The sequence below is a fragment of the Saccostrea echinata genome, unplaced genomic scaffold (assembly GCF_033153115.1).
Source record: "Saccostrea echinata isolate AGI-Se365-2 ecotype Australia unplaced genomic scaffold, CSIRO_AGI_Sech_v1 ptg000075l, whole genome shotgun sequence".
Taxonomy (NCBI): Eukaryota; Metazoa; Mollusca; class Bivalvia; order Ostreida; family Ostreidae; genus Saccostrea; species Saccostrea echinata.
Genome location: NW_026889824.1, coordinates 967,647 through 984,888, shown reverse-complemented (window position 1 = coordinate 984,888; position 17,242 = coordinate 967,647). Strand labels below are relative to the sequence as shown.

General features: G+C 33.9%; 1 protein-coding gene across 1 annotated transcript; it reads left to right on the top strand.

The window, feature by feature from the left end:
• Nucleotides 1-15,873: 15,873 nt before the first annotated feature.
• LOC133176452 (membrane progestin receptor beta-like) lies at nt 15,874-16,922 on the top strand. The gene has a single exon (XM_061311577.1). The coding sequence runs from the start codon at nt 15,874-15,876 to the stop codon at nt 16,909-16,911; it is 1,038 nt and encodes a 345-aa protein (XP_061167561.1). The 3' UTR covers nt 16,912-16,922.
• Nucleotides 16,923-17,242: the final 320 nt, after the last annotated feature.

The window sequence follows — 17,242 nt, the reverse complement described above, 5'->3', positions numbered from 1 at the left end:
TAATAATGATACCCCTAAAGGCGACGAGTTACCATTGTACGTGTAACATAACCAATTTCTGATATGTATCTCCATGCATAAAATTATTAGTCGAGCTATGCAATCATGAAGTAATATTTTCAAGTACAATGCCATTGTTGGATTCCTTAATGATCATATAATAAAATGGATTTGACCAGTGACAATGAAAAAGGTTATGTGTAATAATATGTATTGTTATACTTATATATAACTAGCTCCTATGTAAATCAAAGTCTAACATTCCTTATGTTTTACTGAACAGTCATAAAAACGTCGATGTTTGACTGCAGAGTGAGATATTGGACCTGTGGACGAGATATTGGACCGCTTACGTCACATTGTGGGCGGGATTAGCTAAATCTTATTTGCATTCGTTGGTATGGAAGCCAGCGGCAAAAGATACATGTATAGCAAAAAGAAAAACAAACAAACAAATAAAAAAATTAGATAAGTAAATAAAAGGTATAACAAAACATTTATTGACTGTGTTCTCCGGCAAAATGCGTTTTGTCGACCCATCGATCCAAACTGTTTGCCTTCGGCCTAACGGCCTCAGGCAAACAGTTTGATTCTTGGGTCCGACAAAACGCATGTTGCCCTCGAACCAAGTGAATGTATGTATAATGATATTACTATAGTAGTAGAAAAGACACCTGACTTATTTTTAAGTTTATTAATTCCCAGTCGGTCAGAAATAGAAATTATGTTCGTGTTTCAATCTGTTATCTAATGCTTTTTTTTTCGGAATAAATAAATGCAAACTGAAGCATTTGATGGGAGTTTTCATAAATCTAACATAGTGATTGTTGCGAGAACCTGGATCAGTTTCTGATATATGTTCCATACTATCTATATGTTATTGCTCTGACGAGGAAGATGTATTGTTTTAGCCTAACTTCTATTTTCTGGATGATATTCGTTTTGTTTTTCTTGTTCTTCTTGCACAATCGGTCTAGCGCGCTGTTCCTGCACTGCTAGGAGACAGATTCCGTAGGTCGAGAGTTCAACCCCGGGTTTGGGCGCAAGTGGGTATCCTTATAAAAGTGATTTCTTTGTGCTTTCTATATTAATATTTCTTCACTGAGGGCAGTTATGTTAGTTTAAGAGTTGTTGTAAAATGTGCTTTATAAATAAAAATTAATTCATTACAATATGTATCGGTAACGATCCTCTAAAAAATGTCCTAATTAACTGTATCTCACTTCCATTTTCACTGACCGTGTAGTGAAGGACAGCGCTGCGAGAATTCCATCGGCATCGAAAGCAAGTTTTTTGACTTGCCTAGATGGCCGAGCGGTCTAGCGCTCTGTTCCTGCACTGCTAGGAGACAGATTCCGTTGAGAGTTCAACCCCGGGTTGGGGCGCAAGTGGGTATCCTTATAAAAGTGAATTTCTTTGTGCTTTCTAATATTTCTTCACTTAGGGCAGTTATGTTATATATGTATATGTATATATATATATATATATATATATATATATGTGGGTGTGGGTGTGAATTTCTTTGTGCTTTTTAATATATATATATATATATATATATATATATATATATATATATATATATATATATATATATATATATATATATATATATATATATATATATATATATATATATATATACATGTATATATATATATATATATATATATATATATATATATATATATATATATATATATATATATATATATATATATATATATATATATATATTGTAGTAATGATTCATTACAGAACAAATCATTACAATAAAAAAAAATCATCATTTAATAATTTAATACACTTCTCAATTTCATCATCTAATATTAGGTTCAGTAGTAAAGGTGTTTTTTCGACGTTTGCCTCTGCTCAATATATTTCTACTGATAAAATTTTATTTACATAAATTTAAAACCGGATCTGTATCATGTAAACATTTATTGAGATATACAAATTAAATATTATATACATATATTTCATAGTTCATACTGATTTATAGATTTACATAATTTTTTGTTCTTGCATTTACATGTATTATTTTCCGCAAGTTTCAATGACTTAAAGAAAAGTTTTTTCTTCACACATCAAATTTGATGTTTGTCAAGCAAACTAAGGGTTCTCAAGATATTGAACGGACAGCTCTTGTTCTACTGTTCGACCGGCGGACAGAGAGTGTAGAGCAATATGCCCTTTTTTCAAAAAAAAAAGGGGGGGGGCAAAAAAATGTTAAAAAACAAATCAAGCTTCTCATTTGAAAAATCATACAAGAAATAATTAAATTTCAATAATCATACAATGTATATATATGTACCTGATAGATATATTAACATCTGTACTTACAAATGAAAAATTATTGCCAATGACCTCTCCAAGGCTGGCAGTGTCAAAAAGTTCACCATTTGCTTATCGAAAACTAAAGAGGGTTTTTCATTTTACGATTATAGCTGATCATGTAAATTTCAGTTATCATCTCATAGGCAATGCAATACTGAAGATGCAAGCAGTAACTCTGTAAAGTATTATATACTGCCAAAATTGGTGGAAAAGGGGGAGGGGGATTTATTAACAATATTTTGTTATTTTTTAACATTTACTGTATGGACCATGCACTACAAAAGATGCTTTTGCTTTTAGGAATAAAGCGAATCTATCACAGCTTGCCAGATTTCAGGAAAACATGCATCTGCACTGTTGTTATGTCATGTGCATAGTAGTTGGTCGATTTAATCAAATCCAGGATACTTTTTGAATGATTAGAAAAAAATCTTTCCAATGAAATTTTTACATTTCCCATAAATCCCTTTATCTCTCTTAACCCTTTAACTACCAGAGATTTTGCATTTTTTTCTGCAAAACTGCCTAAAAATTTCAAATTGAAATTTTAACATTTTCTAGTCACTTTTACATAAAGCAACCTATACATTTTCTGAAAGGTAAAATCTTAAAGTATTTAATTATGCAGAGTAAGATGACGTCGTGGTTGCCATGGCAACGAATGAGACCCATAATTGCCAAAATATGTGTTTTTCTCCCTTTTACATCACAGAAATACAAACAAATTTACAAATAATGTTTCCATAACAGAGGATTTAGTGATACTATTAAAACAAAGCATGCAAACAATTAGTTTTTAGTTAAACTGGCCAATTTTATTTGATAGAAAGAGTTTATACAATTACACAATGTCCGTCATCCTTAAGACTTTGGCTTTACAGCTGTCTGATTGTCGTAATTATATAAGCAATTTACAAATCGCTTTCCCTCCTACAGTTTTTATCTGACTTCAATAAAATTTGGTACACTTTTAGGGTGTACTAAGATACACAATTCTTGATTTTAGTTTTTTTTTTATTTCAATGAACAGTGTTGCCATGGTTACAAAATAGCAATTTTGACAATGGGACTTCCTAACAAAACACGAGTATACTATATATTTAGCAACTTTCAAATCGCTTTCCCTCCTACAGTTTTTGCCTGACTTCAATAATATTTTAGTATTTTTATTTCAATGAACAGTGTTGCCATGGTTACAAAAATAGCAATTTTGAGAAGGGAACTTTCTATCAAAACATGGTTATACTATATTCAATGCCATGGTACACATTAAAATTACAAATATCAACGTTACAAAAATTGACATATATTTAACGTTGGTCGAAGGGAGAGGAGGAGAGATATTGCTGAACATTGTCTCTAATTCGTTTGTTAAATGTTGATTTGATGTCTGCGGAATCATGCGAGAAAATATCTCGCCTTAAATACCCGATTTTTTTCTTTTTGGAAAACCCATGTGTTCTAGAAGAATCAATATTAATGCCCAGTCGTTTTTGACATCAAATGCCCCCCCCCCCTATTTACTTCCAGAAGAGTTTTTTTTATCACTGAATAAAATTACTTGCCTAGTTTCAGAAACTTGCATCTGAGAATTCACAACACCCTGATATGTACTCGAACATACAATATCACTAGTTCATCATTAAGTTTTAAAAGAAGGCCATGGGGAGAGTATGGCAAAGAACTACGCACACTAACTCTCGATTCCAGCCTATATTTTGCACCCCTTTGTTCAATAAAAATGACAATTTTGCCATTAATTTTTTTTCATATTGCAAACAAGATTGAATTATATTACTGTCATATTGTAATTTTTGAATTTACCGGATGGAAGTAGACACAAAAGTACAATATTACAACTTGTCATATTGTAATTTTTAGCTCACCTGAGCCAAAGGCTCAAGTGAGCTTCTCTGATCAAAGAGTGTCCGGCGTCCGTCTGTCGTCTTTAGTCCGTAAACTTTTCACATTTTCGACTTCTTCTCAAGAACCACTGGGCCAATTTCAACCAAACTTGCCACAAAGCATTATTGGGTGAAGGAAGTGCCGCGCCCTCTTTCAAGGGGAAATAATTAAGAATTCGTGAAAATTTGGCTTCTTTTAAATATCTTCTTCTCAAGACCAACTGGGCAGGAAAAGATGAAACTTCATGACATACTGTAGATTCAAATTTGTTCGTATCATGACCCCCGGAGGTAGGGCAGGGCCGCAAGAGGGGTCGAAGTTTTACATAGGAATAAATAGGAAAAGTCTTTAAAAATCTTCTACTGTAGAACAACAAAACCATGATTAGTCATATTATAATAGAAGTATCCTCAGGTAGTGTAGATTCAAGTTTGTTCCAATCTTGACCCCTGGGGGTAGGGCAGGGCCACAACAGGGGGTCAAAGTTCACCATAGTAATATATTGGAAATATCTTTAAAAATCTTCTTCTCAAGAACAGCTAAGCCATTATTAGTCATTATTAGTCATATTAATATAGAAGTATCCTCAAGTAGTATAGATTCTAATTTGTTTAAATCAAGACCCCCACGGATAGGGCAGGGCCACAACAGTGGGTCAGAGTTTTACATAGGAATATATAGGTGTAATGGTTAAGGGGCATTCGTATAAAATGCATTGAAGACCTTAAATAATGGAATGACCTGGCAACCCTTGGAATGGACTAGCCAAACCAAAGAGTATATAAGTCAAAGCTTTGGGAAAGTCAGGCATTCAGAAGTTAGCAGAATAAGTTGGATGCTGAATCAGCAATAAAGAAGTTAAGGTATTCCATCCCTAATAGCAAAAGATTCAATGAAATTGAATACACGACAGAAATGTAGGTGTTTAATACTCAGTATATTTAGACATAATTCACATTTATTACTATTAGCATGTAAGGGTGGGATGTGTCCTAATTTATGACCTTGAATTTTGGTAAGGGTTATCTCCATTTGTTTTTATTTGAAAAATTCAATTATAAAAAAATTATCTGGTAAAAAAAATCGTTTTCAACTGTCATTCTATTTCTAGTGTTTTAAGCATCTTTCCACCACAGTATTTATTAGTATTCTTTTTATTTGAATATTTATTTTTAAAAGAAAAATTCACTTGTCTCCTTAGACTTCAATGCAATCTTTGTTAATTAATTACTGCTTAGTTAATTACATTTTAAATCTTCTTCTCAAGAACCACTTATTATTAGTCATATTTTTATAGAAGCAACCTTAGGTATTGTAGAATCAAGTTTGTTCAAATCATGGGGGCACAACAGAGGGTCAATTAAGTTTTGCATAAGAAAAAATATAGGAATCGTCTTGAAAAAATCTGCTCAAGAACAGCAAAGCCATGACAAGTCATATTATTATAGAAGCATTCTTTGGTCGTGTAGATTCAAATTTGTTCAAATTTAGGGTGGGTAGTGTGGGGCCACAATGAGAGATCAGAGTTTTACATAGGAAAACATAGGATTAATTGATTGTATGTTGTTTTACGTTCCGAACAAGAATTTTTCACTCATATAGAGACTTCACCATATACCGGTGAAGGGCTTCAAATTTAGACCTTTACTCGGCACTTAGGGCCATTGAGCAGTGAGGGATCTTTATTGTGCTTACACCTGCCGTGACACGGGGCCTCGGTCATTAAGGTCTCATCTGAAGGACCCGCAACTTTCACTTCAAAGTGCCGAGCGCTTGGCGAAGGAACAGTTGCTACCTTTTTTTTTTTATCGAATTAGGTCAGTCGCGGCCGGGGCTCGAACCCCTTACCTTCAGATCACGAAGCAAGAGCTCTACAGAATGAGCTATCATGACGGTCGAAAACATAGGAAAAAAATCTAGAAAATTCTTCTGTTTAAGAACAGCAAAGCCAGGATTAGTGATATTGATATGGAAGCATCCTGAGGTAGTTTAAATTAAAGTTTGCCCCCCCCCCTCCCCCTTCAATACTGAACTGATTACTGCTTCTTCCTAGCCAGTGAGCTGAGGTGAGCGATGTGGCCCAGCCTCTTGTTGTATTTACTACCACCCGGTAAATTTAAAAATTACAATATGACTGTCAAATTGTTCATTGCTGTTAATCACAACTCTTTTTATAAGGGGTCTAGAAGATGTATATCCATTGAAATCAGGCTTTAAAACATCAAGAGATTTTAAAATAAATCTCAGATTTTAAAATACTCATAGACATGGATAAATGATCCTTCATTTTTTCCATATGTTTAACTCATGTAATTTATTTGTAAACATACCCCCCACCCCCACCCTCGGGAACAACAAGAGCTTTGGTATGAATTTGTTAAATAATAATTCAAAATTGCTGTAAAAAGGAAAGGGGGATGTTTTAAAAAATATTTTCCGTTGATTTCTATAGTGAAAAACACAAGTTTTTCCAAATTTATAGAACGTAGGCATAGTTTCCGAATACTTCTGACTGTACTTTCATTAACATTTAGAAAATAGTAAAATGGCGGTTTTAATATTCAAAAGCGCATTTTGCTATTTTCGCGCGATGTTCTGGCAAATATTTTACATACTTGCTAGGTTTTATTTTTGTTGTAGCAGTAGATTCCACTTTTCAGTTTCTTCAATACACATGTTGTAATCCAGGCTAATCTGTAAAGGATTAGGCAATGAGGGAGAATTTGTTAGTTTATCCCAAGTTTTCCATTTTTTTATGCCAACCAATGTACTTCTACTTTATAAACAGCCGGAGTCCGAGCGAAAACTGGGTAACATCTACAAAAACCAATTAAAAGCGCGCATTCCTACATGTAGGTATGCAGAATGATGCAGAGTTAACTGCGGCTGACAACTAAAATTTACTCGCATTGAGTCTTGTTTTATTTCCGGTTATTAAGTATGCGTAAACTGTAGATGCTTAAGTTGAATAATCAATATGACAAAAATACAATAAAAAACTGATATATAATCTTGTTGTCATAAATTATTTTATATTGTTCATAAAATCAATTATCCAGTTTGATATAGACTTGTTCTTAACTCTGTGAAGACTGAAAAATGAATTTAACACAAACAAAGAAACTTGAGTTTCCTGTTTGTTTATTCAGAAATTATTTCTATTAATCATATCGTCTTCCTAAACAAGAACTATAAACCATTTCTAATTAATGATGCATTAATTGTTGTCTTTTGTGTTTATTTGAGAAAGAAATTTTAGTGGAAAAAAACATTTTCGTTTTCTCGATAAACGATTAAAAAATCAACGTTGGGGTTCAACAGGGCTTAACTGGTCGCAATAAAATTAACATATTTTTATTTTACAATTTTACAGAGTACCCGGGTACTCGATCGGAAAATCGTCCGAATAACCGATTATCAAATATTGACCGATTTGACATCCCTACTATTAATATAGCAATCTGATTAAAATCAGCTGTTTGTTTGACTACGTTTACGACGTAGTACTTTCGATATATTTTTTCATTGTGACAGTTTTTTTTTTCATCTTTTAATCATTAAAAAAGGATAACTATCTATCCTGTCGCTTTAATAAAAATGCACTTTTCCTTTCAAAGTACACCAAGTACTAAAAAAGAAAGATTTTTTTTTTCATTTTTCAATAATAAATCTTAAGATTACGAAAATGGTAAGGATAATATTTAATTATTTGATTAATTATTTCTACTACATGTAGGACTGACACGAAATTCGACAAGGATTTCTGCAATGGGTGCACGCAATCGGGGTGTTGGGTGAAAGACTATTACTGCATGTATATAATATATCTCCCAGAGCTATGGAAAATTCCTTTTGTTACATGTTTATGGCTCAAAACGTGTTTTAACTCTTCTTTACAAATAATTCATTTTTTAAAAAATCAAAAGAGCCAGTTTGTTTTACACTGAGCTCATGAACGATTTCATTGTGCATGTAAAACGTCAAATGACGTCATAGTGCATTCTGTGTTTTACTCGTAAAAGCACCAATATTCAACAACAAATATCTCTGCAACGGATTCATATACCTTATAATGTCCGAAATAAAAAAAATATAGGGCATATTCCCAGCTTTCAGGTTATAGTATTAATTTTTTATTTTATTGTGTTTGTAATTTAGATAAAGCCAACAGAAGATAGCACAAAATCAGTCATTTATGCGTAGTTTTATCAACTTCCTGCAATGATATGCAATATTCAATTCAAGTTTATGATAATTTCTCAACATCGCACAGAAAAATTTTGAGTAGAAAAAATGTTTAGTTTCTTCTCTAGTTTCAGAAAATATCAATTGTTTTGTTGTAACCCGAATATTTAGAAAACGCCAACAGTTAAATATCTGTGATGCTGAAAATGCGTCCAAATGCGTCTCTGGGGGTTAAAGGGTTAACACCCAAGCTGATTTCCGTAAAATGAGTTTCCATAAACGTATTAACGTGATAAAGATTGCAGAAAAGCATTTATAATTATATGTAAGATTTCGTAGATCTAGAGTTTTTATTGAAAGTGTACAAAGCCGAATCTTTCATCCAATTCTGACTAAGTTTTGTGCAAGAATTTTAAGATGAGGGGCGACAATTGCATATACTAGTATGTCCCTGTGTTAAAAAGGGAACAACTTTAAATTTAGAATGTCTGTAATGATAGTGAAAACAAATGGTCATCTACTAGTCAGAGGCATTTTTGATACTATAAGACCGTAGTATCATAAGAGGTAATTAACTTCTTAGAGGATATCAGTGTATCAAATTTATGTCTGTAAAGCTAGTGGTTCTCAAGATACTAAGCTGAAGTATCTTCCCATGTCTAGTGTTTGACCCTTGTGTGACCGCAAAATCAATAGGGGGCATTTACTCCTTACGGGAAACCAGTGTATCAAGTTTGATGTTTGTCAAGCATGGGATTATCAAGATACTGAGCACTCAAAATCTTCCTATGTCCAGTTTGACCCTTGACCTTTGATCTTGTGACCCCAAAATTAAAAGAGGTCATCTACTCCTAAAGGTACACCAATGCACCAAGTTTGATGACTGCCAAGCAAAGTGTTCTCAAAACAATGAGCAGGCAATATCTTGCTATGTCTACAGTAGTTTGACCTTGGAACTTGGCCTAAACTCAATAGGAGTTATCTACTCCTTAAGGGGTACCAATGTAACAAGTTGAATTTAATCTCTGTCAAGTAAAAGAGTTCTCCAAAAATTTAGTGGCATCGTTTCTTTTCTTTCTTTTCTTTTTTTTTTTTTGGTTTTTGTTCAGTTTGCCCCTTGGACTTTTGACCTCAATATTAACAGAGGTCAACTACTCCTTAATGAGAATCAATGTACCACGTTTGATATCTGTCAAGCAAAGGATTCTCATTATTTAACGGACAATATCTTCCTATGTCAAGAGTAGTTTGATCCTTAACCTTTGACCTTCTGACCTCAAAATCAACAGTGGTCATCTTTTTCTTCAGGGGAACCATTTTACCAGATTTTGTCAAGCAAAGGGTTCTCAAGATATTGAGCTGTGAATATATTCCTATGCCTAATTTGATCCTTGACCTTTGACCTTGTGACCTCAAATCAATAGGGGTAATCTACTTCTTCCGTGAAACCAATGCACCAAGTTTGATGGTTGTCAAGGAAAGGGTTCACAAGATACTGAGCGGTAAATATTTTCGTTTGTCTGGAGTAGTTTGACCCTTTACCTTAGCTTTGACCTTGCAGCCTCAAAAATCCACAGTGGTCGTCTACTTCTCAGGTGCCAGGTAGCAAGTTTGATGTCTGTCAAGCAAAGAGTTCTCAACATATTCAGCGGTCAATACATTCTTGATTCTTGACCTTTGACCTTGTGATCTCAAATCAATAGGAGTTATATACTCCTTAAGTGGAACCAATGTATCAAGTTTGATGTCTGGCAAGCGAAGGATTCTTAAGATATTGAACGGACAATATCTTCCTGTGTCTACAAAAGTTTGACCCTTAACCTCGACCTTGTGACCTCCAAATTAATAGGGGATATATACTTTTCAGGAGGTACCAGCCTACCAGGTTTGATGTCTGTCAATTAAACTAAGGGTACTCAAGATATTTAGCGGACAACTTTTGGTCTACTGATCGACCGACCGACACGTGTAAAGCAATATACATGTACCCCTTTTTCGGAGGGAGGGGGGGCTTAAAATTTAAAAAAAAAACAAAAAAAAAAAACAAGCTTCTCAATTTGATAAATCATACAGAAAACAATTAAATTTCAATAATCATGCATTGTATATACCTGAAATGTATAAACATCTGTACTTATAAATGAATAAATATTGTCAATGAACTCTGATCGGCCGCGGGAGCAGCCGCCAATCTATTTGTGGTTGCACATGGGGAAATGAGACATTATTTTTTAAATGGTTCGATGGAATAATTTCTTGTTGATAACATGCATAAAAATTATGAATAATTTTTTAAAATTTGCTTAATAATAACTAAATGGTTGTAATTACGTTTCAATTTGTTTTTCATTTCTCATAAGATATTTATTAATTTATGATTTTATAAAAAGTTGTTACATGAACTGCTCCCCAACATGGGAGTGTGTAAGATATAAACACAAAACGTAACGAGTTTCTGGATATCAATAAAAGTGACAAAATGATGAATAAATATTGAGAAATTTTAGAAGTAAATTTTGTTTTTACACTACAGTTGCAAATGACACAACGATAATTTTTTCTGCAATTTAGCATTTCTTGTGAAACATATCGATCACAACGAAAACATCGGCATTACCACGTGACAAAGTGTATCAGCACGAGAAAAGTGTGTACGTCCTTTTTGTCAGAAATCATTGAGACATTCATAATTATTAATCTTAGATATGTTATACTTGTAAAAAAATAATTTGTTGATGATAATCCTATAATTCTATTTCTATGACTTTAATAGTTAACAATTCACTGAAAAGTGGCATTTAAAAAATACACAGAAAAGTAAACTATGTGTATAGTTTTGCAAGAAAATTGTATCAAATACTTTTTCTACGTTGAAATTCATTTTCTTTGGACTCTTTCACATGGAAATACTTTAAAATGCTAAACATTTCTGCGGCCGATTTGATGCTTTGCATCAAATTCACTTGTCATCATCTCACATGCGATACAATATTGAACATGCAAGCAGTAACTCTGGTTAAGCCTTTCAGAGTTTATTGACAAAATTTATTCATTTAAGAGTATATATACTGCAGAAGTACATACTGGCAAAATTATTGCGAATTGTTTTATTTTCTACATGCATAGTAAAGTTCTTTATATACTGGCAGCCCTTCTCCACCCCGGTTCCAACGGACCTGTAATCGACTAAAAATGATGATATAGTATCGAATGGCATTCTACTTTCTTCTTTTTGTCCCCCGCTTTCACTGAAAGTGGGACATATTAATTTGGGTCTGTCTGTCCGTCCGTCCGTCCAGCCGTCCGTCCGTCCATCTGCATTTCTGTCTGTCTGTAACACTTTCGTTTCCGCGCGATATCTCAAGAACCCTTTGAGCTTTTGCAATGAAATTTGGCATAGCAACTCCCTATGGCCTAAAGAAGAACCCTATTAATTTTGAGGTCAAAAGGTCAAAGGTCAAGGTCATAAATTCATAAATTCTGTCTGTTTTAACACTTTCGTTTCCATGCGATATCTCGAGAATCCTTTGAGCTTTTGCAATGAAATTTTACTAACTCCCTGTGGACTAAGGAAGACCTCTATTGATTTTGAGGTCAAAAGGTCAGAGTTCAAGGTCGTAAATTTATACATTCCGTCTGTGTATAACACTTTTGTTTCCGGGCGATATCTCAAGAACCTTTTGAGCTTTTGCAATGAAATTTCATACCATAACTCCCTAGGGCCCCTCTCAAAGTGTCCCGCCCCGTTTTTTAATTATTATTTACATCTATTGTATTAAAAGTCGCGTGGCACTATTTTTAGCACAGGGGCTTGTGGAGAGTTATTACGTATAATACAGGTTGTGATCGGATATTATATTCTTATTACATCTATTAGAACTGTTTAGTAAAGGCTAAATTAGACATCATGTATTGATTAAAATTTTGACAATATAAAATGTCAATATAAACATTATATGCGAGTTAATAATCAAGTGCCTCCGTGGTCTAGTGGTATGTTGCTCGCTTAGCAAGCGAGAGGCCCGGGTTACATGTAAATCCCTGGACGATTCTCTTTTTCTTTTTTAATATTTTTTTTTGATTTACTAAATGATACTATTCAACATGTGAAATGAAAAAGTTATGATGTCTGGCGTGTACAAACTCATAAAATCATTATTACAGTGTGATAAATATTCTGTATATAGTATATAAAAAAGAATCTTCTATACACATTTTAAAGAATAAGCAATCAAATCTTTATATCCATATTGGCTTTTTTATAATTTGCTTCAATAATTTATACATTTAATAATTCTACAAATACAGGGGGCAGTGTGACCCCCACCCACCCACCCACCCCCCCCCCCCCCGAACTGCGCATGCTCTTCTTTTTTCCCCTAAGCGGGAGACACAAATTCTCTGTATTAGCTTGTTTAGCCTTTACTAAACAGTTCTAATAGATGTAATAAGAATATAAAGTCCGCCGACAACCTGTATTATACGTAACAAGCTAATTCAGAGAATTTGTGTCCCCCGCTTAGGGAAAAAAGAAGAGCATGCGCAGTTCGGGGGGGGGGTCACACTGCCCCCTGTATTTGTAGAATTATTAAATGTATACATGTATTTTGAAGCAAATTTAAAAAATGCCAATATGGATATAAAGATTTCATTGCTTATTCTTAAATATGTGTATAGGAGATTATTTTTAATATACAGAATATTTATCACACTGTAATAATGATTTTATGAGTTTGTACACGCCAGACATCATAACTTTTTTTTTTGCATTTACTAAATGAGAGTATTCAGCATGTGAAATGAAAATGATATGACGTCTGGCTTGTACAAACTCATAAAATCATTATTACTCATGTGAAATGAAAATGTTATGACGTCTGGCTTTTACAAACTCATAAAATCATTATTACTGTGTGATAAATATTCTACATAAAAAGAATCTTCTATACACATATTAAAGAATATCAAGCTATCAAATCTTTATATACATATTGGCATTTCTTATTTGCTTCAATATACATGTATACATTTAATAATTCTAGAAATACAGGGGGGGGGGGGGTCCGACCCCCCCCCCCCACCCCCACCCCGCCCGAACTGCGCATGCTCTTCTTTTGTCCCTAAGCGGGGGACACAAATTCTCTGAATTAGCTTGTTTATAAATACTCATAGTCTTTATTATGCATACAGTTGTACATTCCTCCAATCTCCTGCTAGCCTGTAGGAATAGTTGTACACTCCTCCAATCTCCTGCTAGCCTGTAGGAATAGTTGTACTCTCCTCCAATCTCCTGCTAGCCTGTAGGAATAGTTGTACACTCCTCCAATCTCCTGCTAGCCTGTAGGAATAGTTGTACACTCCTCCAATCTCCTGCTAGCCTGTAGGAATAGTTGTACTCTCCTCCAATCTCCTGCTAACAGAAAAAAAAGAGAAGAATGTTATAACATAATTGCATGCAGTTCAATTTTACACAGTTCCTTATAGTCCTTGGCATTGTTTCCTCTGCATAAAGCATTTATCTAAGTAGATACATAAACGTTTTGTAGTATTATATTCACATGGGTTAATAATTTCTATAATGGGATCAGTACCACAGTATAATTTATCATCAAAAATATCACAATATTGAAATCGAAGATTGTCATTCACAGGACAGTAAAGTACAAAATTTTTTTCATTTTCAACCAATAATTTACAAGCATAGCATAAACGGTTTTCCTTAGGGATTATTGGTTTACAGTATCTACCTGTTTCAATGAATAGTGAATGTGCACTGATTCTTAATTTTGTTAGCTGTGATCTTTCATGCTTTTTTAAAGGAAACTTTAAGTAATCCTGCAATTTATAATCAGTGCAGTTTAAGATTTTACTATAAAAAAAAGTTTTCCTGAGTTAGAAGATGAGATTTTGCTCAATTGTTCAAAGGTCATATCAACAAAAGTTTTATTTAACTTAAACCTCAAATCCTTATGGGAAATATTATGGGACGCAAACAAATAACAAAAAGAAAAATGACAAATCAATGATCATTTTCTTACATCGTCGCAAATCTGGGGTTTCGTGTCCATTCTATTTCCTCTGTGAGGGTGTGTGTGTGTGTGTGTGTGTGTGTGTGTGAGGGTGTTTGTGTGAGAGTGTTTACGTGTGTGTGTGTGGAGATAGATCATAGAATTGGACACAAAACCTGTGGAAAGAGAGGTAACTCTAAGTTTGCCCCCCTTCCCCCTTCTTTAGTTTGTTACTTATTAAATAATGTATAAATCAGAATATATCACAGACTTTTTTTACGGAGAGTTATTTTGGTTGTCTTTTCACACATAACCATATGGGGTCTTACAGTGACATACCTTATAAATGTTCATTGACGCAGTAAGTACACGGCAAGGTTCTTTGTTTACCTAGTTACAACGAGAAGTGATCCGGGCTATACATAAACAAGGGTAAGTTTCTGATATATTATACCTTTATGATGTAAAAAAAAATACTCCCGATGAGGAAATATATTCTAAACGAAATAAGTAAAATTAGTTCGAAACATGGAGCCCCCATGTGCGGGGAACAACTGATAAATCAAGCACAATAGTTAAACCAGTTGACGGTTTTAAATCCTCATTTTGAATTTAAAGACTGCATGAGACCAATCTGATTTGTAATACAATCACGGCTGCTTCCTAGTGGCGTTATGGAAAAAGTTTTGACATTGTAACTATCAAATTATTTAATAATTAGATCAATATACAAATATATATATATATATATATATATATATATATATAGTATACAAGACTCCTGTGTTTAAAATGGGAAATGAATTCTTTTTAAAGTAACAATAATTGATGAGAAATGATTTATGTTTTAAAATAACAATTATTATCGATGAAAAATGATTTGTGTTTTAAAATGACAATAATATTATTGTTTGTAGCTTTATGTCAAGCAAATATTAACTTTTTAGAAGATCGTTAACAAGGTTAAAAGAGTTGAAATTATCGAACATATCAATATGGTGATACAAAATTTGTACCACAAAGATATCTATATTTGAACTTAAAATTTTGCTCTATAAGACATTCATATTCTGTTCATTGCTGAATGAACCCTTTACTGGACGAAAGTGAGTGGTGCAACTTTTTCAATATATTTCATAGAAAAGCATTTTAATGAATTTTATGTGCATGTACATTCATATATCGATATTCACTTGAGGTGATGAAACACTTTACGACTACAAATACAACTATAAAAATGAATTTATGTGTAGAGTAAGATTTATTTTGGCAAGGGAAAGTAAAAATTCTATTATAATCAATGAAGGGACAGAGGAAACCTCGACTCTTTTACTTATAAGACTGGGAAACTCGAGTATCAATTCTTGCTTGTATGCAGACTGAGAAACCACTTTACTGAAAAGACACTAAAACTTGTTTTTCAGTTACATCTGTACCACAGATGGGACAAGACAAGCTTCTTTGTCTGGTTAGAAGACACGTGGCACAGGCCAGAGTGCAGCCGACTCTCTCGTCCGAACAAGTGGATCTCCTGTTTCGAGAGCCCGGGATATTATCTGGCTACCGACCCTCAGGACAGGGGTTTATTTACTACTTTGCTAGCATTCTTCATATTCACAATGAAACAATCAATATATGGACACATCTTGTAGGCTTTTTCCTGATCCTCTACAGATGGCTGAGCCTGCTTTATGACCCTTCCTCCAGCTCAGATTTCCTTCCGGTTATTACAGCTTTCAGTGTGTGTTGTCTGGCTTATACATTCTGTAGTACTCTAGCTCATACGTTACATTCCAAATCTCCCGGCCTCCATTATCTCTGCTTCCAAATAGATTATGCAGGAATAGGCTTCTATACACTGGGCTGTAGTATATACGTATTTTACGTCAGTTGTTATCACCAGTATTTTGTAACACTGCGGCGTTACTTTCTTCCCTCCGTGGTCATCATGAGTGCAACTGGGTGCCTCTGCTGCTGTATAGCCAAGCTGAAGTACACACGACCTTATCCTTTCCGGAGGAAATTGTGGCAATTGTTTTCCTTCGGTACACAGACCGTGCTGGTGTTTTCTCTCGTGCTTCCTAGATACGTTAACTGTGTAAGCGACCCCCAGTGTCATCTGAGTTCACTTAGCCACCATTCGAACGTTGTGGCTTTTATAACTACGTCTGTGTTCTTCTTCTCCAGTCATGTTCCAGATAAACTCATTCCAGGCAAGGTTGACATTATTGGGCAAGGACACCAGATTTTTCACGTATTATGCACGGTGGGAACGCTTCTGCAATTCGACACAATTGTGTGGGATATAAAACACTATGCCACAATGGACATGATTCCAAGTACATCGGCTATATGTCTTGCAATGTGTTCATATCTTCTCTTAGTTATATGTGTTATTAACACACTCCGTCCGTTTGTTGTAGATAGGATACAAAAGGATCTCAATTTCAAAACTCGACTAAACAATAAATTACAATGAATCAAACAAAGCTCGACTAAACAATAAATTACAATGAATTAAACAAAGCTCGACTAAACAATAAATTACAATGAATTAAACAAAGCTCGACTAAACAATAAATTACAATGAATTAAACAAAGCTCGACTAAACAAAAAATTTCAATGAATTAAACAAAGCTCGACTAAACAATAAATTACAATGAATTAAACAAAGCTCGACTAAACAATAAATTACAATGAATTAAACAAGTGAAACAGCATACGAATGATTTTGTTTTGTATATCAGTTTATGGACTTCATAAACATGGTAATTGATTGGACAATGGACAAAGGGAGATTTTACTGAAT